Raw genomic sequence first — 23025 nt, forward strand, 5'->3', positions numbered from 1 at the left:
GTACTAAAGGCTACAGTCCGCAGTCCCTCTCAATATTGCACACTAGGGGCTTTGGTATGGTGAAGGCATTCTCCGATGAAAAAATGCAGTTACCCTGACAACAAGTAACGGCAGGGATTCTGCATTCTAATCTGACACAGCTAGACGATGGACTTCAAGTGGAGCCAGCAGCTGCTAGCTGGCTGTAGGACGGGCAGATGTTGGTTGCAGCATCCAGTATTCTCTGCCACATGTGGGACCAGATGGAGCTTCCACATCGACCAATGCATAATACTTCAGAACTCTAACACTGAAGCAAGAGTCCTACTTTTTAGTCAACGAATGTTGTTTTCCACAGGCCTAAAAGTCATGTTTTGAGGCTAAGCCAGCAAAAGTTTGCATACATATTTATTTTTAAAGTACACTATCTTCCTCAGGGAAGAGTATACCAACAGGAAAATTATCAGCACTGGGCAAGTTACTTAACCTCTCTGGATTTTGGCTTTCTCATCTGTAAAATGAGAAGAGTAACACTACCTACTTCCCTGGTTTTATTATGAGGATTGATAATCCACAAAAGAGCCACGGTGCTCTCCATAAATGCTGTCTTATCATCATTTTGGCGCTTAAGCACGTAAACAGAGAGGTTGCCTCCTAGCCATCTTTACCATAAGTCCCCACCTACCTAAGATGCATCCAGATGTACTTTCCCCAAATTATCCTTCCCACACGGCATGGGACTGTGCCCAAGCCTTCAGAGCACTCTCCTTTCTTGTTGTCTCTACTGCCTAGACGATGCGGCTTGACACAAAGCTTCACCTGCCGGCTTGGGGGTTTCTCTATTACTCACGCGCGCATCTCTTCTCCTCACCTGGACTGGGAGGTCCTGGGGGTGAAGGGCTACGTCTTATACTGCCTTGTACATATCGGACAAAAGACAGAGCACAGAGCGCTGTCCGAAGCAGCACTCACTAGATACTCCTTGACTCCTCTTTGCGATTTAGAGGGTAGTGTGCGGGGATGTTTCCAGCTGATTAAGGCATGTAGTGCATTAAATACACATCTGGTTTCTGAAGCACACCACAAAGTGCCTCTCCTACATTCTCAGGACTTCCTCATGCCAAGCTAAAGGCTGAGAGGTTATGGGCAGCATTTATGTATTTACTAACAGTTATTTACATGGTCTTGCTTTACAAAATATTTAAAATTCCACATAGAGCAATTCAGTGAGACTTCAGTGATGAAAAGATCTCTCTTTATTGGTAATGGAATGCATTAAAAGTCAACAAGGTGGCCTTCAGTATAAAATTTCTAGAATGGGTCCATTACCTTATAAACATTAATGTATAGAGTTAACATCGATGTATATGTTTCACTAGAACATAAATCTTTTTCCCTTCCCAGAAGAAAGTATCCCTTATATCTGAATTAGTTCATGTTGAAATTTTATAATGAGAGTCAGCTGTGGTTCCAGGAAACAGCTGGTGTTTTTGCCTCTCCACTTCCACAAAAAAATATGCAATGCATCAAGGAATAAACTATCGCAAAACCATAAAGTGCTTAAATCTTCTTCATGTGCAGAAAACTAACACTGTATTTCGATAGTATGCTCGACTCTGGTTCAGTTTTTATAATATTTGTTGAATAAAACAGTGTATTACTATAAAAATATGTATTGATGCTATGATATGAAGGGCATTTTATTAGATGCTATAAAATATAACTTAAATACAGTCTCCTGGGAAATTTAATAAATATGAAACAGTGACTCTCAACCAGGGAGTCTGGATCAAGACCACGTGGGGAACTTTTTTAAATGCGAGCAGTGACCACCATCACTATAAGGACCTAGGCTCCATCCCCAAAGATTCTATGCAGATGACTCTAATGTGCACCCCAGGTTACGAACCAAGGAAAATACAATGAAACAAGACTCAACTGTAACATTTTTGATAGGTGAGTGTAATATTTTTCTTCATAAAATAGATACATTATTAAATTCATGTATAATCTGAATTTTTGATGTAGAAATACATTCATTTTAAATGCACCGAGAGGTTTGATATTTTAAAGAGTACAACTGTGCAGCCTTTTACAATTTGATGAGGGTTGTCTAAAACTGTCCTTTGATTTATAAGTTTTATAAACTTGAATAGTAAATATCTCATTTTTTAAGGTGAGTTTCTACTACACATATAATTTTTTCTGCTAATTACTAAAAGTTCCATTCATAAAAACTATAAAAAACTTCACTGTTGCATCAAAAAGGAAATAATGGATGTCATCCTGTTTTGATAAGTATACGATTTTTTACATTGAAAACATATCAAAATAAAATTTGCATGTTATATCCCACGGGAACACAAGAGAAATTATCTTCATTCCTCTTAAAATTTTTTAGGATAACCTGTCAGTACAACTTTTTAATAAATTTTATAAATTTGTAAACATAAACTTATAAGTTTATTTTATAAAGTTACAGTTTTGTTAATTCTAATATTAAAGTTGTAGAATTTTAAGGGTTAAAGATCACTTAGAACAATCACTCAGTAATAAAGAGTCACAGTTGTGAATTGCACGACTGACACGGACTCGGTCTCGTGCAGAGCACTGCGGTGCAGCCACATTGCCTTCCAGCTGACGGGTGGGTAATGCAGGATCAGAAGCCGCACACACAGTCTGTCCTCAGACCACTCCGAGATGCCAACACTTCTACTTCTCTCTCCAACAACATAGCTCTTCCTGTTTTTATGATACTTTTCTCCAGGCATTTTACCATAAATTTAACTTCCAAATGAAAATCTTAGTATTTCTTCTCACAGGTCCCTTTTTATAAGACCATTACAGGGAAGGGGAATAAAATAGGTCATGACCATTATTTATACATAACTGCAGAGTACTGTTAACTCAGCCTACACAGAAGGCCAGGGGCTGGTTTCCAATGATCCTTATGTTACAAGACGTGTCCAATAAGATTAGCTCTTCCCACTGAAATTATTCCCAGTTCCTTTCTCCCTAACATCATCTCTAAAATTTAACATTCTGTGCTGTTTTGTAGCCATATCCATAATTTTTCACCTAATCATCTTAACTCTAATCTTATTTAAATGACTTCCTACATCACAAATGAAACTTTCTATGCATCATCACCAATGAAACTTTCTATGCGTCATCCCTTGTTGATGAGCCTTTCCAACCTGCGAGAGTGAAAACAGTAGGCCTCTGTGTACTCAAATGCCACCCCATGAGGTCTAAGTCAGTTCTCAGGATCTTTGAACTGGTATCTCTGAAGGGTTCTGGTGGGATCTGCTCAGGTAGCCCTCAGTCTATGCCTTGATCCTCTAGGACCCCAAAGTAGGCTGGGCTCCGAAAAGCTTATTCAAAGGGCCAGTGGCTGGATATAAGCTACCAGACATCTCTTACACAAATTATTTTTCACTGTAGCATATATCATCCAGAAAAACCATAAGGCGTGTCCTAGCAGAATTGTATAGAGAAAGGTCCACTGGTTTTCCTAGGAAGATCTGCGTCCCATCTTGACTGCTTCACAGAATTTGTGTAATGTTAAGCAAGTCAGCTATGTCTGCCACACCTCAGTGTGTTCATCTGGAAAGTGGTGGTAATTCAGCTTACTCAGGGGAGGCTGCAAAAATCTAACAAAATAATGTGTTTAAAGTAGCAAAAAATAGGTATTTTACCAGCATACTTCCCTGTATGTAAGTAAAAGTCATTCATATTTTAATATTACCATACTTCTTAATTCTATTGTGCCATCCACAACTAGAAGACAACATAAATATGTTAATACTCTTTCAATAAAAGTGCTGTTAAATTATTTACCCATTTTATCGGCAATAATTATCAAAACAGCCTGCTAATGCTTTTCAATTTTGTCATCCAACCTTTTTGACTAGTTAAAAAAGATGTACTAGGTAGGGGGTAGAGTTGGGTGGCAGAAAAACAACAAAGAAAAATGAATACCTTTGTATGTCTGTTGAAAATAGTATTACTTAAGGCCACAGAATGGCAGGCTAATGGATTACCTAAGAATGTGAAAGAATATTTCCCAGAGGATAGTCACCAGCTGGTTTTCATCCTCGCTTAGACAAGAACAGGAGGAAATGAGCTTAAATTTCATTTGGTTTAGAATAATGGAAGCAAGCTATGAAATCTAATTCCCAGGGAATCTTTTCTTCAAAATAAAATAGAGACATACTGCCTACTGTAGTTTCAGCATGGCCCTGACTCGAAGAATGAGAAAATATTGGTGAAGTTTCAGTTGTCCATCTCTATAATCCCCATCAAGAGAAGAAAACAAGCCATCACGGTCCTGTTATGCAACAGGTGTTTTCACTGGTATTCATTTCATTGTCACTGGAAATGACTTTTCCACCCCTCAAGTGAAGATGCAAACTCTGAGAGTGTAGTTTTCCCAAGGTCACTGAGCTAATGAAAAGCAGAGACAGAACACAACCCCCACCTGTCTCCAGGGCCCGTCCTGTGCACTGTACCAACCTACAGGCCACGTCACCCTGGCACTCTTAACTTCTGTTCTTCTTTAAAAATGACATTACTTCCAACATTTAGATTTACTTATTTGTTTAGATTATTTCCAAGATTTAGAGATACCTGAAAAGCAACATAAATTGGGGACATATCTAGTACTTACTGTGCTACCTAAGATATGCTGGACATGCCAGAACTCTGCAGGTACCCTCTCATTTGATAATGAGAGTGACCATTTGAGACAAGTATTATTATCCTCGTTTGCAGATGAAAACCTAAGCCTCAGAATACATGCTAAGAGATGCCATGCCTCAGGAACTAAAGAAGGGGGCCTTTCAACTTCCAGGGAGGCAATGGGGTCCGAAGCACTTTCCCCTGGCAGGCCCAGGGATGGTGAGAACCAGCATCTCAGGAACTCGGACCACAGGGCAGCCAACCCCAGCAGACTTCACTTCTAGTTCTTAGCAAGTCATGGATATTTAGAAATAAAAAGAGCCAATTGAAATCATCTGGTCCGATCCCTTTATCTTACAGACAAGGAATTTGAGCACCAGGGCAAGGTTAAGCACTTTCTCTAGGGTCAGAAAGCTAATTAGGGACAGAGTTAGCAATAAATCACTTCCATGAAAAGACATGCTTTCAAAGTGGATTCCATGACCTCGCACTCTCAAGAGGCTAGGGAGAACACCCATGTAGCTAGACAACCGCCAATGTTTCCGAGAAGTGGATGTAACCCAAGAGGATCTAGAAAGAACTTTGCAACACTGAGCATCTAAGTCAGCAACCTTTAAAATGTGCTAATTGAGTCAACTCATTATTGTTAATGGCAGTGTTCCTACCAACTTTTTTCTGTTCAGTTATAGTTTCAGTCACAGTAAATGCCCAAGTATTTTCATCTCTTCTCTAGTAGATAAAAGCTATATAAAATTTCAGATATACTTGGATATAAGGGTAAAATTATTTTGGTATTTATAAACATCATATGACACATTCCCAAGGAAGAGGGTTCTTATAGTTTTACAGCATAATTTTTTCTAGAAGATCAAGAGTCATCCATTTGGTCAATAGGTGACAAAATCCACAGATGCCAGTGGTAATGCATTGAAATTATAAATTTAATAACCAAATGTAGTGTTGCAAAGCATTTAAAAGGAACAGAAAGTGTTTTCACATGAGGCATACTTTGAAAGTTAATTTCTTTCAACATACTAAATAGATCTATCTAAAGATCCAAAGATTTGCCTTTAGGAAATATTGTTAAATTATTAATAGACAAAAGGGAACATTGATAAGCCGAAAAAACTTCTACAGAGTTGGGATGGAAAAGGGTGAAAATACAGACAACCATTCAGCCCGCAGTCAGTAGCAAACATCTACTAGTCTGCTACACAGTGAGGTGAGGTGAAACAGAAGAGGACGAGCACTAAAGCCGAGAGTCTGCGGATGCATCCTGACGACAAATCAAACTGCTATTTCCATCAGGGAAAAAGAAAAGGAAGAAGATACCCTGACAGAGAGAAGAGAGTTCTAAAAGTTGTCACATCACATAGTTTGACACTGAGAATTGCCACGACTTACAAAATTTAACCCTGAAGTCTTACACATTTTCAGAAATAGAAACCTTCTATTACACTTGACATTTCAGAATGTATTAATGCTAGAGTTCTCCACTTGACAGTATCTTTTATTTAAAAAAAAACAAACAGGATTGAACATAACAGGGAAACTGGTCAACACTGCCCATGCAACAGAGCATATAAAGCCGAATGTTCACGCTACATGAACGGCAGAGGAAAATCAATTTTTGAATGACTTCCATGGCTCTACAGTACTCTGGCTTCAAGGTCATTTCATGGTTATTCAATGTCAATTACGCTTTGATTTTCTTGTTCTAGGAGACATTCCCTAAATTAAATCGTTCAGATTGACGAATGCCACCAGCAAAGAAGAAGAGCAGCATCTCATCTCACGGCAAGAAAGATGTCCTCTTCAGTAGCTAACCTACAGCACAGCATATCCCTTCCTGTGTCTCCTGACGAAGAGAGAACGATGACCGTGTTTGCTTCACCTCAACCTCACATTCCTCCACAGCACAAAGTTCTCAAGGTGGCCTCCTGAAATAAAACGAGTTGCCATCTGGGTTTTATTTGGGACTCTGACTGTCTAGAAAGGGTTGGCTGGTGTGGGACCCCTCAGCAATGCAGAAGCCTAACAAGATGATCAACAGATTAGCAACTGTATATTGCTAGTGACCTATATAATTTTACTTAGTTACTTCATTTAACCAACACCATGTGCCAAACTGTTCTAAATACTTCCCAAATATTAAACTTCTTTGATTCACTTAATAGTCATAATAATCCTATTAGGTGAGAACTATTAGGCCCATTTTCCAGATGAGTCTGAGGCACAGGACAGTATACAATTTTCCCAAGACCACACAACTAGTAAGAGTAATCCTCTCTTAAAACCCAGCAATGGTCAAACTTCAGGGTGATGCTCTACCCCTTCCTGCGCCGCCTCACTACATAGTAGTTTTCAGTGAAAAGTCATTCAGAGAGCAACACTGAAAATAAATGGCCTTATCATAACAGTTGGGTTTATTAAGAGTTTTCTGTGTCAGACACTGTGCTAAGTGCTAATAAAATTTGAAAAAAAAACATTGCTATTAAATCTTCAGTCTAAACAACCCCATAAGGAAGGCACCATTCCCAGTGACACGATAAAATAGAGCTGTGAGGGACTAAGAACTTTCTCATGGTTAAATGACTAATAATGGAAAGAAAGGATTCAAACCTGGCCCGTCAGAGCCCAGAACCCACCTACCATGCCATGGGGCTCACCATCTCCCTGTGAGAAGCTGGTCCTTTTAGGGGAGACGACCAAGGATGATGATTCGACCTGGTGTTTTTCTTTTTTCTCCTCTTTAACATAATAGGCCATCAACAACTACTTATTAAATTGACTAAGACACATCACATTTAAACAGATGAGTCAGGAGTTTTGTTTATCTATGAGGAGACTTCCCTAACAACAAAAGCTCCTTAAAAAAGGCAGTGTGTTAAACCAACTGATAACGCCAGCTTCTAGCAGAGCATATCCAATTATTCCTTTAAGTTGTGATAACCATATTACTATTTACCAAAGAGATTAGAAGGAATCACTTTCCCTAAAAAAATTTTTAATTTTGAGTAAAGTCACATATTTGGCAAAGCTTAAATAGGGTCACACTTAGACATGGAGAGAGGGGCTAGACAGTGGGTCTCACAGAGACACAGAGACGATCTCATAGAGAAGTGTGGGTTTAATATAAATTACCAAGAATTTTCTTTTTTACAATCTCCACATCCATCATCTGACTATACAAACATTTTCAAGATAATTTAAAACATTTTTTTTACAAGAATCAAAATACAAATCAAGAAACTGGAATCACAAGTGAATTGGAACCACCAATAACTTATATCATAATTTCATCTTTCCTGCAGATGAAATTATTTATCTTTGTCATTTTATAATTTTAGAAATTATTTACCTTATTATTTCAAGCTTTTAGTACCAAATAATTTTTCATGTGATTAAAATTTAAATTGAAAATGTAATTAATATTTTGAATTTTAGCCATTCCCATTAAATATATTCATGATCAATACACTGATATATTTTGTTGGTCTCCTTAGTAATAGCTATATAATCATGCTTATTACAACTACTACATGTATGTTGGGCAGTACCATCAACGTTTAAACTACACACTTCCTTGCTTGAAATAGAGTCCACACAACGAATTGATTTCTCGCAATACTCCTGTAATCAATACGTTCTTCAAACTCACTGCAAATGACACCCCACACATTACAATATAAAAGCAATATTCTTTTTTCCAAGAAAGTGCTTTTGGTTTGTATCAGAGAAGGACTGAGCCTTCTTGAGTCAGCGATTTGTGGGACACAAAATAAGGAGAAGCAGTTCGCTGATGGTTATTCAAAACACAGTCTTTGATGCTATGAAAAGAAGATACGCTTTTCTTAAATTATTAGAAATCAACTCTGCTAAGGAAAAGAGAATGGAAATTAGATAATTTCTTAAGGTAAGTTCTAGATCTATGAATTCTACTTCAGAAATTTATTAAAAACTTTATTGTAAACTGGCGTAAACTGCAAATTAAAACTGTTTTGTTTTTTTTTTTTTGAGGAAGATTAGCCCTGAGCTAACATCTGCTGCCAATCCTCCTCTTTTTGCTGAGGAAGACTGGCCCTGAGCTAACATCCATGCCCATCTTCCTCCACTTTATATGTGGGACGCCTGCCACAGCATGGCTTGATGAGCAGTGCCATGTCCGCACCTGGGATCCCAACCAGCGAGCCCCGAGCCGCCGAAGCGGAATGTGTGCACTTAACTGCTGTGCCACGGGGCGGCCCCAAATTAAAACTGTTTTTGAAAGACAGCCTCAAAATGTATTCAACTTATATATTTTGAATTTATTTTCCCTGGAGAGCTTTCCTTTGGTTTTTGCTTTGAATTATCCTAGTTGAGTTCATTTTTGAGTTAAATGTTTCTTAACACTCAGTGAACTTTAAAATGCTTTTGGGTTTAAGAGCAAGCTCAGGAATCTATCCTATAAGTGGTATTTTTAAGTAATTATAGAATTTTACATTCTAGCCACCGGCCCTCTGACCCTGCAATAACACACGCTTGTATGAGCACCGCTCATCTCTGACCTGCAGCCCCTCCCTCAAATCCCCAGCCCCCGCTCCCACTCGCTCAGGATAAAGAACTTTCCTCATTTTATAGACCTCCAGTAATTGCACAAACTGCCCCGAAGCCTTTCCCTAAGTCACTGAGATCCCTCTTGATACCTAGTGAAAACGGCAACGTGAACCCAAAGGGACTTAATCCTAAGCCCGCCCTCGGATAACAGATGCCCACATACCTGAGTATTTCTGTGATGGGCTCGTGAGGGGAAAGCCAGCTAAGAATTCTTAGCCAAGGTACCAAGCAAATGTCCTACATAGAGGGTCAGAACATATATTGCCCTCCTTTAATTATTATTTTTATTTCATTCAACTGAATTATTAGCACTAACAACGACAAGAATAAAAATGCATTAATGTTAAGTAGTTAAGGATTTCACATCTTAGCAATTAACGTCTGCTGAACAATGAATCCAGGACCTATTTTGTGAAACATTTGCTTTCCTTTCTGAACATATAGTTTTACATTTGTCCCTTAAGGCAGGTTTCAATTAAATTTACTGCAAATGACACACAGTAATATGTGTCACACAGTATATATAAACACAATATTCTTTTTGCTAAGAAAGTTGCAGTATTCTTTTTCATTAGTGTAAGGGAAGGACTTAGGCACTGCATTAAGTAAGGCCAGAATTCACATTCCCCTTTCACACAAGAAATAGAAAATAACATCACACAGAGGTGAGTAACTCACCCGTGGCCACATTGTTGGTAAGTCTTTTTTTTTTTTGAGGAAGATTAGCCCTGAGCTAACTACTGCCAAGCCTCCTCTTTTTGCTAAGGAAGACTGGCCCTGAGCTAACATCCATGCCCATCTTCCTCTACCTTATACGTGGGGTGCCTACCACAGCACCGCGTTTGCCAACAGTGCCATGTCTGCACCCGGGATCCAAACCGGTGAACCCCGGGCTGCCGAAGCAGAATGTGCAAACTTAACCACTGCACCACCAGGCCAGCCCCTGTTGGTAAGTCTTCTGATTGCAAAAATATTCCGCAAATATTCAGGACTACTTATGAATTCAATAAACATCCCCTCAACCTGCTCCTCTAGCCTCTCTAAGTAGCTATGAGTCATTCTGTAAACAAAAGGCAGATCTGTGCCACTGGACAAATATACTAGAAATTAACAAATTTAAGGCATTTTATAGAATGTGTTCAGTGTTTCCATCTCTGCCAAAATGCCTGGAGGTTGGTAGGAAAAGTGTTATTACTGACCGCCTTTTACAGCGTTACCCAGAGCAACCTACCTGAGCACAAAGTGAATTAAAGAGTCGACCTGCGATCTGAACCTACATATTTCCCTCTAGATTCCAGAATCTAGAAGTTTCTTCCTTTCTGATATTTGCGGTGCTTTATCACACAGTCTGAGGGCTGACAAAAAGTTGGCAAACTCTGGCCTTCTGAAGGTTCACAGTATTTCATATGCACTATTTAATTCTACCTTCTTCTTTCTTGTGTCTTCGTCATGACACCAACAAGCCCACGGCAGGTTCTTTGAGAGCACAGATCACACCTTCAGCCTTTATGGAACTGCCAAACATTTCCCAACCCAGTGCCAGGGACCTGGAAGTTTTTTTAAATACTTGTTCATTCACTAACTAGATGCAAACGTTTTAAGAGACCCATCCCCAAGGGAGCTGGGGAAATTATATGTCACAGGCAAATTGGGCTTATTTATTATCCAATTCTGTATTTTTTAATTGTGTAGGAATTCATTAATTTCTTGTTGTCCTGTTTTCAAAAAAATACCATGGGGCCAGCCCTGTGGCCTAGTGGTGAAGTTCACGCACTCCGCTTTGGCTGCCCAGGGTTTTGCCGGTTCGGATTCTGGGAGTGGACCTAGCACCGCTCATCAAGCCACACTGTGGTGGCATCCCATGTAGCAGAACCAGAAGGAGCTACAACTAGAATATACAACATGTACTGGGGGGCTTTGGGGAGAAAAAGGAGGAAACAAAAAAGATTGGCAACAGATGTTAGCTCAGGTGCCAAGGCTTAAAAAAAAATACTGTAACAGTTATTTTTATGACATTATCCAGTATTTTCAATGAAGCAGATACTCTCAAACAATACTGGTGGGGAATGTAACCTTTCTGGATATAATTTATCAGTATGAAAATATATTATTTTAAATTGAAATTCCAGCCATTCCAATTGTACAAGCGTTGCCTAAGAAATAACTAGAGGTGTTCAAATGCATCCCTAACCTTTTACCTTTAACATGTAAAATGAGGAGACAAAACCCAAAATGCTAGCTACAATGCAAAATACCAGCTACAACCCAAGGTTTCTCTCTAAATTCCATGACTCTTAAGACAGTCTGTGGTTCACACAAGCCAGTTCTTTGTTCTTTAAATAAATTTCATGTAATTGAAAATCATTTTGAAACTTTTTTTATCGTTTTTATTTTAAAAGCAACAATTTCTCCTCAGCTGAAAGTAAGTTTAACCTGTGGGTAAGACACATACCTTTATGACATGATGCTTTTCCTGGAACACAGGAATCTTAAACATTTGGCACCAATATGTTGTACCTTTGGTTGGGATGGGGACCTGTCTTAAGGAAAAGGGAAGGAGGACACAGAGTCATATTCTGTTGACGTGCTATTACACACAATAATGAAAGTAAAAACTCTCATGCACTTCTTCCCATAAGCCCACCCCCACAATCATAAAACCTGAAGACACTTACGTCCTGGTTTACCAGATCAAAGTATGGAGTGGCTGCAGACAACACGTTGGTTTTCTCAGGATTCAATAAGCGCAGACTCCTGGTGCCACGGTTGGAGCCGTGGTACTTGGGGCCGCCCTCTCCCACGTCTTCGTGGTGGTAGGCCCAGATCACCCTCACGGTGCTCTCCTGGAGACCAGACATGGGCGCCATTACATCTCAGGAGAGCACTTCCCCTACCACTGAGCTGAGTTTAAAGAATTCTATTCAAAGCAGGATATAGAAGTGAAGAAAGGAGAATAATGACGTTTAGAGTTCTCAATATGGCCTCTAACATTAATGGTGTGAATCTGATTAAGTCATTAGGTATCCAGCTAGACAGGTTTCCTTTTGGAAGAAATCTTCTCTCTCAGCATGCAAGAATTATGTGTTCCAAAATAGAGGGAGGACCATCGACTCAGTGGTGATGCTTTCATGCCCACGGCAACTGTAACATCATGGTCATGCTAAAACTCCAAACCAGGAGCTACCCAGCAAATACTCTTATTAAGCAGCAGAGATTTTGGAAAATTAAAACCTGTTTTAATGCCACAGAATATTTTAGGGAAAATAAATAATTCTATTTGTAGGAAATAAATAAATAAATTCTAATTTTCAAATTAGTTTCCAGGTCAGGACTTTTCCTTTCACAGTACATTTTCCACAGGCACTAGCCCAGCCACATGTACAAATTTACAGAAATTGCAAATACAGGAGAAAGTTCTGATTCTGGGTTTGTTCATTATCCTAGACTCTATCTATAGTCATTTTATGAATCCTGGGAATTTCCAAGGAACTGGAGTATCCTAACTTGGGAAAGTACTGTCAGGTGAAATTGGTTTCCATTGAGCAACCAAGAGAGATTGCCCAAAGCGTGGGGATGGAAGGAGTTGGGGGGGGGGGGCGGGGGGCGGTTGCTGGGGTATAAAGAAATTGTTCAGTCCTCCCACAGATAAAGGTGTCTTTGCCAGATCTTTGTAAGGAGAACTTTGAAAATAAATAATAAAGCCAAAGCTATTTATTTTAAAAGCTATATTCTTTCTTAATAAGTCAAATGACTATAATTGTTATTCCAATTAAAATATAATTGCCCTGTATATGACATAAAAAGTGATTCACGCCTTTTCATGTTTTTTTCTTTCTGTTTTACTCTTTATGCTGAATGTTAATCAAAACTACTTCAGATTTTTACGTTCCCATTTTTAAAGCTTTCATTTACCAAGTAAAAAAGATAATTTTATTGTTCTACACAAAATGAAATTGATCCAAGAAATTCATGCAAACTTCCAAAGCACCACATGAATTACATACTCTCTAAATATTTACTTTGCATATATATAAAGATATTAATTTTTGCACGAAGTCTGACAATAAGAAATCCTGTGTAACATGTCGATAGGCAATTTTAATGTCTATTACTGATCTTGATTTTAGAAATTTACAAAAATGAATTAGTTACAAATCAGATGAATTATATCCTAATATTCAGTAACGTAATTCCCTCTTGTGTAATACTTTTCTTTCAACATTTATCTGTGGTCTATTTTCAGACTTTATAGAGAAGAAGCTAGAAGTCTTTTATAGGTAAAGTCACACACACTTGAAACAGCTCTTCAGAATTTTAGGTTCACACAAAAACTGCCTTAACTGAAATTTATAGCCTTAGATTGTTTTTGTGGCCTCTAAAGAGAATTCAAAACTATTCCAAAACAGACCCTGTGCCTTTGTTGTCAAAGGTTATTTTTAAATATTTGTTCCTTTTATTCTGTAAAGTGTTTCATAACCGTAAACGTGCAAGTTGTTCACACACGCCTCGCTCACAGGCTCCTTACCGTCAGAGTTCTGTCGTTGACGTCACACGTATGCAGCTCTCTGGTAAATTCAATTACTGTGTGTGTACTATTTTCCATGGCATATTCTAGGTGGTAATCTTGCTGAGTGTCTTTTTTCAACTCTCTGTTTGCATTTGTAAAATAATCCTGTGGGAAAATATGGAAAAGAAAATCAGGATATCCTAAATTCAGAGTGAAAAGAATTTAAGTGTATTTTATAGGACCTTAAAAAACCAATTCTGGGTTTGCTTATTACAAAATCCTGTCTCTATAGACATTTTTGAAGTCCTGGGAATTTTCAAGGGGCTAGAGTATCCCAACTAAGCAATCAGTTCCCTAGGAAGTTGGTCCATATTTGGACTTCTGGCCCTTCAGGAAAATGTGGCGAGAATTTATAACGTTGTAGAGCATCCAAAGAGATGGAAGGAACAGACATTCGAGATCACCGAGGACTTTACCTTCCTCATCAGACAAGCGAGAAGAGAAACTTCCACACTGAAATGGCTTGCCCCAAAGTGAAATAACTGGTTTGTGACAAAGCCAGAACCACCCCAAGGCCAGCACGTTTTCTGCTCTCACACCAGGAGGAGCTTCCTTTCACTGCCCCTAAACCAGGGGAGACCATCTTGAGGGTACAGGTTGTTTCAGTGTGTGCTTTAATGGCATATGCTTATTAAAATGAAATGCAATGGAAAATACGGAATGTAATGAAACTACTTGAATTGCAAGATATTGAAAAACTGGGGAAGTTTTGTTTTTCTGGGTCAGCTATAATTTTTGTACCAAGCTTGTTCAGTGGTTTACAGATCACTTCTGGGAGGCACACAGATGCAATGACAAGGGCATGGGCTTTGAAATCAAATGATCAGGACCTGATCCCCAGCCCTACCCATAAACAGCCTTGAAGAATGGTTGAAGTCAAATTCTGTGAGCTTTCGTTCTAACATTAGCAAAATGGGGATAATATATACCTATTTGATGGATTTTGAAAGATAAATATGAAATAGTATTTGGGGGAAAAAACTGCCTACTATGGTTAGTGCCCATTCAATGCTAATTTCTTTCCCTCTTTTGCAATATAGTTTTGTTTTCAAGCGAATTATTTCCCTATGCCTTTTACCAGTAGCGTACTATGTTGAGAGTTATAAAACTCATGGTGTTAATTTTCATCACTTACAGAAGACACAAAATTTGCCTTAATTATGCTGTTTTTCACTACATAGTTATGTTTTATTTTTTAAAAATCACAAGAGATATTTAGAATATACATGCTGAACATAATTGTAATTATCCTTACGAACATTAAAATTACATTTGAAAAAATGGTTGCTATGCCTGGCAAAGAAAATACAGTATACAAGAAAAAACCTTCAATTGTCTGTAAGCGTCATACTCAAATGGACGGCATTTGGCACTTTTATTCCTAGTACTGTTTTTAAGGTAGTTATCCAGCGTGTGTAAATTTGACCTCCAGGGTACCAGATTTAGATCTTGTTCAAACCCCACACTACTGGCGATGCACACAGCCTAACCTTCCTTCCCTCTGGTGACAGCCACAACTTACTGGGTACACACCATGTACCAGGCCCAGCTCAGGCGCGTGTTACACATATGTTAACACCCATACATGTATTAACCCATTTAATCTTCATATCCAGTCTACCAGATAAAACTACTTTCCTATTTCACAGACAAAGACACTGAAGCGCACAGAGTAGTTAATCATCTTGCCCAGGATCACACAGCTGGCAAGTAGCAAACCAGTATCCAAACCAGACAATCTGACCGGAGTCTGTATCCTTCTTCACTGTTCTACACCATAGTGGCCGCTTCTGGAAAAGTATGGATTCATTTATATTTTTCTGCCTAAGAAAATATCAACATCAAGGGTTTTTGTTGGGTTTTTTAACATAAAATGTTGCTTTTCCTACTGCTAAAGTTGAGATTTTTCAAAAAATTTATTCTGAGAGCATGTTGTCATTGTGAAAACAATTCCAATGGAATATTCTATAATCCTGTGATTTTCCCACTTTCGATCATCTAGATTTTCAACGTGTAAATGAACTAACAATGCCTATGGGCAAGCGGGGTTGAGATGAACCAAGTGTGCTGTTACGCTGAGCTCACATTTCATTATAGGATTCCAGCAATCACGGTTTTTGTAAACGAAACGAATACAACACAAAATGCAATCAGTTCAAAGAGTAGAATAATTATCCTAGTCTCACAAATATGCTTCCAAAACCATTAGTCCCACAAAATACCCCGCTGGCTTGCCAATTTTCCATTTGTTCTATTTCCATTCATCAATACCAATTCCTCCCAGCTTTTCCACCTTCTTCTGGCTTTTCAGATAACTTAGCTACGAGAAAATGGGAGAAACTTTACTCAGGTCTTATTAAAAATCCCATACGATCACCCACCCTGTGAAAACCTCTGAGTGTTCAATATTTAGAAAAGACGGCTGCCAATTATATCAAACTTCTAGAAAAATGCGATCATCTAAAAGAAGCTGATATCATCAACCTTATTGAGGGAAAACATGAATGGATTTTATTAAAACTAAAATTGAAATGTGAAATATCCTGATGTCCACTTAATTCCTTTACAATTTTTCCACATTTTCCCATTTTAGAGCCTATTTTGAGACATTATCTTCAGATTTGATCACATTATACCTTAACTATCCAAAGAGTATTGTTATTTACATGTTTACTTCAGCTGGGCCCTTATTAATGCTTGGAAATCCAGGTGTTAATCTCTTGCTGTTTTCTCCGGAGACCTCCCAAGACAAATATTGCAAACCTTCTCTGTACAAGAAGTCAACATTTCCCCACCCTCAGCTTCTGATCATACAGCACACTTTATTAGAGAATTTCAGTTATGATACATGAGAGTTCACATCTTACCTTCTTTCTATCCTAAATAATACCCACTTTACGGAGTCATAAAAAATAATCTAAAAGAAAGCAGAAAAAAAAGAAATACAAAACAGCACACAGGACAAGCAGAAAACAAACAGATGTAAATGAAGTGGAAGAGAAATATAACAGATCCTACAGACATTAGAAGATGATGTAAAAAACTTGGATAATTTAGATGAGAAACAAGCAGTCCTTGAAAGACACAAACCAGAAAACTTAATCAGGAAGACAGGTACTCCGAATAGCCGTAGAATCTACTCACGAGTAAAAACCTTCCTACGAAGATAATTCTAAGCCACAGTGCCTTCACTTGGAATTTTACCAAACATTTAAAGAAGAGGTAATATCAATTCTTCACAAACTCTCCCAGAAGACAAAAGAGCAGGGAGTACGTCCCAACTCATTTTTTGATGGCAGTATTACCCTGATACCAAAATCAAAAACATTACCAAAAAAACTTACAGATTAATATTGCTCACGGGCCAAGATGCAAATTTTCTTAAAAGTAGCAAACAGAACCCAGAAATTAAAAAAAGATGATATAGGAGTCAGCCCCGTGGTGTAGAGGCTACATTCACATGTACCACCTCGTCAGCCCAGCGTTCGTGGGTTCGGGTCCCAGGCATAGACCTACACACCATTCATCAAGCCACGCTGTGGTGCGTCCCGCATACAAAATAGAGGACGATTGGCACAGATGTTAGCTCAGGGACAATCTTCCTGACCAAAAAAAAAAAAAGATGATATAGCATGACCACACAGAGTTGGTTCAACACTAGAAAATATATCAATGCAATTTACCAAGTCAAAAATCTGAAAAAGAATAACCATTTGATGATCTCAATAAATGCAGAAAAAACATTTGAAACATTCATTCATTCATGGTAAAGTCTCTCAGTAAACTAGCGATAGAAGGGTATGTCCTTAACCTTAAAAAGGGCATCTATAAAAAACCTGCAGCTAACATCATACTTAATGGTGAAAGACTGAATTCTTTCCCCCAAGTTTGAGAACAAGTGAACCCTGGGAACAAGGCAAGGATGTCAACACTCCCCACTTCCAGAAGGCCCCCTGCTGACTGTTCACCTCTGGCAGTTTGTCTCTGTTCTTCCCATTCCCTAACTGTGGGCATCAAAGTTCTGTCCTTGACATCATACTCCCCATCTTCATATTTCATCCTTTTGGGAGTCTCATCTACTCCAATAGTTTCCAGTCATCACTTTTGTTCAGTATCACATATCCAGAAGTCTGTTGGATAACTTCGCCTGGAAGTCTTATTATCATTTCAAATGCGATACATCCAAACTTGTATTCACCTTTTATCTGTAAGATTAGTTTTCCTGATTTTCTTTCACTACACTCCCATTCTCCCAGACATCCAAATTCAAAACCACAGTGTTCTTTAACTTCTTCCCCTATTCCTCACATCTCCACAGATAACCCTGCTCCAATCAGTCCGTCCTTTGAAACAACAGCCCACCTTTCACTTCTACTTCATGACAACTTCTCCTATCTCAGTTCCGACTCTATCGCCTGCATATTTCTGTCAAGGTCTTCCTTGAAAACCACTCCCAATGTGTCACTACATTTTATTTAACAGTGTATCGTACAAAGTTCTATAATTTAGATTCAAGTTTCTCTAAAATCTAGCCTAACCTGGTTTTCCAGGGTGTCTATCATCAGTCTCATCACATGACCTCTGCCTTTTGTGAGTTTTTGCTTTTGTTGACATTCTTCCTTTCCATCTCCCCGACTCCCTTCACCCCACTGTGAGCGTCTCCCACTAATTCCAGCCATTGAAATGCCTCTTTCTCTTCCACACTCATGCTTCTGTCTCCTCTGTGAAGCTCTCTTTGATCATTCCAACTGGAAGTGATCATTCCCTCTTTGAACGCTTCCTCTTCTTTCTGCATTCCCATGTAGCGTGCAATATACTCTACACATAGCATGATCTTCTCGACCATGAGGTAATGGCCTAGAAACAAAAACTAATCTTGTTAATCCAGTTGTAAATTTGTACCTTTAATATAGTTGTTTATCTTGTAAGTGGAACAAAAAGAGGGGGACAACAGATTATTTTCCCACTTGCTCTCAATTATATTTACATATGGTTAAGATCTGGTGCGGAATGTGTTTAACCAGATGCTAGAATGAGTTAGGGTCTGCATGATCTGCCAGGCAGACACATCTGGCACTGAAATCTGTGAACGTTGTTATGACCTTTTAGCCCCTAAATGGACATAAATCTTATGAAACTGACATCAGCATTTAGAAAAAAAGAGTTTATGCATGCAACAGCTCTTTGAAATCTTTTTACACTGAGGGTATTTCCTACCTTTTTTAAAGAAATAAGGGGGAAAAAACAGATCTGAAAGAGAAAGCATGTTTCAGAATGTTTTCTAATGTGAATTTATATCCTCAGTGCCTTAACGGAGTGACTTGCATATTGCAGATGCTTATTAACTATGTGTAATTTTAAAAGGAGCATCCTGCTAAGGATTTAGTATCCTTTTTGCTATATCTAAATAAAGGAATAATTTTTAAAATAAAAGATAAGAATCCAAGAACCAGCATGCGATATTCACATCTTTGTGATATAGGAATAGTTTAACTTGGTGGCAGAAAATGATCCCCAGCAGCACCTTCTGTCTTCCTTCAGCCTGGGCTAAGAAAACACATGGACTATATTCAAACACGGTCTTAATGGTGTCAATATTATACAGTCAAAAATGGCATATTGGCAAACATTAAAAGCATAACTAAGTGAGGCGAGATCAGAGAAAAAGACGAAAAAAAAATCTGGGTCCCAAATTTCCTATCATTCAACTATTCTTGCTAAGAGGAAGAAGAGAAGGAAGAGAGGGATGGAAGAAGGGAAAGGAGGAGGGAGGGAAAGAAAGCCACTCAAAGAACAATCAATCTTGAAAATCCCTCTCACGTAGACTGGCTAACCAGAAAAAGCAGATTCGGAGAGTTTAAGGGTTTCCTGCCAGTTTGACAAAGGGATACACGTTCCTAAAGTGGCCAATCACGTGGACTCGTTATTTTGTTACTAGCATCCTCCAGGAAAAAAACCTGGAGAGTGAAATAGACAGTAAAACATGCACCAATTCAGAGTTTGAATATCAGTAACATCACCTAGGAATTTATATTCACAAAACCAATCTGTATAGTACTTATGAGACATTTAAGGAAATTTCCCAGATCATTTTTACTATGTGATTTTCACCTTTATAATTGGAACCAAAGGGTGCCCCTCGTCCCCACTTCCTGTCTCATTTAGCGAATGGAGCCAGATGCAGCTCTACTGTCCATCCCACGATGAAGGCCATTTTTCTGCCATCTTCCTAGGATGCTTGATATTCCAGGACTTTTAATAGTAAAATAGGAACATCAATCAGAGTGCATGTTCAATTGTCATGGGCTGATGTCAGAGCCGTTAAAAAATCTAATTGTATGATGTGTGTATTAATACATTGTATATGTTACAAATATAACATAAAATACTGACCAAAAAAGTAGGCTCCAATTAAGTATCATGAAAAATGCACTTTATGAGGGCAAGAGGGTTGAGGGAGAATCATGATTCTGGGAGATTTTGTAAAAGTTTAAGAATAAAAACATGCAGATGTTTTAATTATGTAAATATAAAAGCTGATACACAGAAGTCATTCTTTTTCATTCTTACTCAGTTTGAATATTCTGTAAAGTGAAATGTGAAGTAACGTCACCCAAGATAAGTGGCTTTATGTGGACTTGAGTCATATTCGAACTCAGCTATCTGCATAAGATCAGCCTCAACAGGAGATGTCATTGAGGAATTATTTTTTGTTTTATTGTGGATTATTATATTCATCATGCACTTCGCTTGTTTATACTTTTTAAAGTTAAAATACTTCCTGGTATCCTTGGAAATCCAAGGTGATAAGTAGACTTCAGCAATAAAGTTAATCTGCAGTTGTGTCATAAATATATTACTCCTGAAACATGCTCACAGGATATGTTTTCTTTTGAACACTTTAGGCTTTGGAAAAAGCTGTGCAATGTATCTTTGAGGTTTCCCAACGCTGTGTGGCAACAGTCAAATGAGTTGGCATCAGCAGAAGTTGGCATTTGTCATCTAATGTCATAGTGCGGGTACTGACTGACACTTTCAAGCTAAGATAACAAACCTAAAAGGGTCGCTTTGATAATCTACCAGAGTGCTATGATCTCTGGTTTAAAAACATGATTACACAGATGTTAAATTGGTTCTTACTCATTGTCACTCTTTTTCTTCTCTCAAATAAAATTTCTGCAACAGAAAAGAGCTTTGACTGGTGCTGTGTTAAAGGGGATGAAGTGAAAACTCTTACGGGTGCAATAAAAGATAGGAAGAAATCCCGATTCAGCGTGCAGAACCAAATGTAAGCACAGCTGCAGAGCGAACCTTGAGAAAAATGCTACCATCTGTCATCATTTTCCTCAACAGGTGCTTGTAGTTTTTCTTCTTTTTCTAAATCTCAAAAGCCTCATTACTTCAAACATTTCTGTTTGTGATATCAATTTCTATAACAAGTGTTATGGTGGCTTTAATAATATTGAGCACAATAATAAATATTTCTGTTAAAGAGTATCTTTGATCCTAAAAGCTCATAAAACTGTGTAAACAAACTAAGCATAATCTTCAGATCGCAGTATAAGCTTATTTTATGACATTTCTTCACTAATTTTAGAAATTTGAGCAGAATGTCAAAACAGATGGGGCTCACCTTCCAGAGACCACTTCAGATAAAACTGAAACTCTCTTGGTCTAATAAGAAATCAGTTAAATAGCTACCAGAATGCGAAAATATGAACTCGGTTAGCTTGCATTCTGATGAGGGGCCCACCTGAGCAATCTGTTTATTCTTTAAATGCCACCTTCTGAAAATACACATCTCGAATTTTGTCCCACTGCCAATCATCCCATTTCAGTTTTCATGTAGAGGAATTGAATACTTTGTTATAATTATAGAATCATCAGATATAGAGTAAAAAAGTAAAATAAAACATTAGTTTTCTATCTAGAGATCTATCTAGATTTCTATCTAGATCTAGAGATCTATCTAGAATTTCTATCTAGAATGTCTGTCTAGCTAGAGATAGAGTCTATCTCTAACAATAAACTTCAGTGGAAAAATACTTTCAGATCTTACCACCCAAACAAGATGTTATTTTACCTTCATCTTATCCCATTGTCTTAATTTTTAAAAAATTTTTAGATGACTTCTGTTGACTGTCCATGAGCAGTTTATGGAAGGAGAAAATTTTGAGATGAAAGCTGGTTCCTTCCTTGGGCCCTTTCTTCCTACTCTCCTTTCCTCCCTACATATTTTATTGGGTGACCACTATTCCTCAGGCCCTGTGTAGGGCCCAGGTAACGTGATTGTACAGGATAGTAGACAAAGTCCCTACTATAAGGAAACTTATGGTTTAGTTGGGAGAGCAGACAATTTTTTAAAAATTTAAATAATAATATAACCAAAAATGTTTAGATAATAAGTACTCATAGGAAAATAAAACAGAGATTATAGAGAGGGACTGGGAAGGCTTCAGGTTGAATGATCAGAAAAGTCACCACTGAGGCAACGACACCGACTCTGAGAAAGAAACTACAATTAGAAGCCAGTCGCGAAAAGTGTGGAGGAAGTAGATTCCAGAAAGAGAGCAGCTGTTGGAAAGAACCTGAAGGGGGACAGATTCACCCAGTTTGATGAAGCAAATAAAAGCCAGTGTGGCTCAACTATAGTGCCCAGGGCAGGTAGATGAGGTCAACAGGGATCAGATGGCCCAGATGTTGTGACGCCTTATAGGTCAGTGTAGGGAGTTCAAATTTAATACCAAGTTTATATAAAAGTCATTTGACCTTCAAGCAGCAAGTGGCATAGTCTAATTGACATGAAAAAATGAGTGTGTGTGTGTGTGTGTGTGTGTGTCATTGTGGCTACCATGTAGAAAATGAAGAGAAGAAGGAAGAAGAGTGAAGTCAGAAGACAGGCATCATGCAGTGGTCCCAGCGGTCGAGCTTGAGCAGCAGTGGTGAAAGTGAAGGGCCGTGGGCAGGTTTTAGATGAAGTCTGGAGGAAGAGTCCGTTGAACCTGAAGGTGGGTTTTACATGTGGGGTGAAAGAAAGAGAGGAAACGAGGATGACTACTAATTCTTGACTGGAGCTACCAGGAGCTGCCCTTTACTGAGACTGGGAATCTGGGAAAGAAGCAGGTTGGGGGTTAATGAGGTTAAGTCTCAGATGCCTACCTACGCATCAGGTGGGAAGGGCAGGAGGCAGAGAATATGTAGGC

General features: G+C 38.4%; 1 protein-coding gene across 2 annotated transcripts in view; it reads right to left on the bottom strand.

The window, feature by feature from the left end:
• The window catches only part of MOXD1 (monooxygenase DBH like 1), an 82290-nt gene that overhangs the window by 48750 nt on the left and 10515 nt on the right, over window positions 1–23025 (bottom strand). For both annotated transcript variants that reach the window (XM_070496393.1, XM_014828894.3), the window contains exons 2-4: window positions 13781–13927; window positions 11931–12098; window positions 11708–11791 (exon numbers count right to left, since the gene is read on the bottom strand). In XM_070496393.1, coding sequence (XP_070352494.1) covers window positions 11708–11791; window positions 11931–12098; window positions 13781–13927 — 399 coding nt within the window. The remainder of the gene's footprint in view (window positions 1–11707; window positions 11792–11930; window positions 12099–13780; window positions 13928–23025) is intronic.

The sequence above is a fragment of the Equus asinus genome, chromosome 24, assembly GCF_041296235.1.
Source record: "Equus asinus isolate D_3611 breed Donkey chromosome 24, EquAss-T2T_v2, whole genome shotgun sequence".
In the NCBI taxonomy this organism is placed as follows: domain Eukaryota; kingdom Metazoa; phylum Chordata; class Mammalia; order Perissodactyla; family Equidae; genus Equus; species Equus asinus.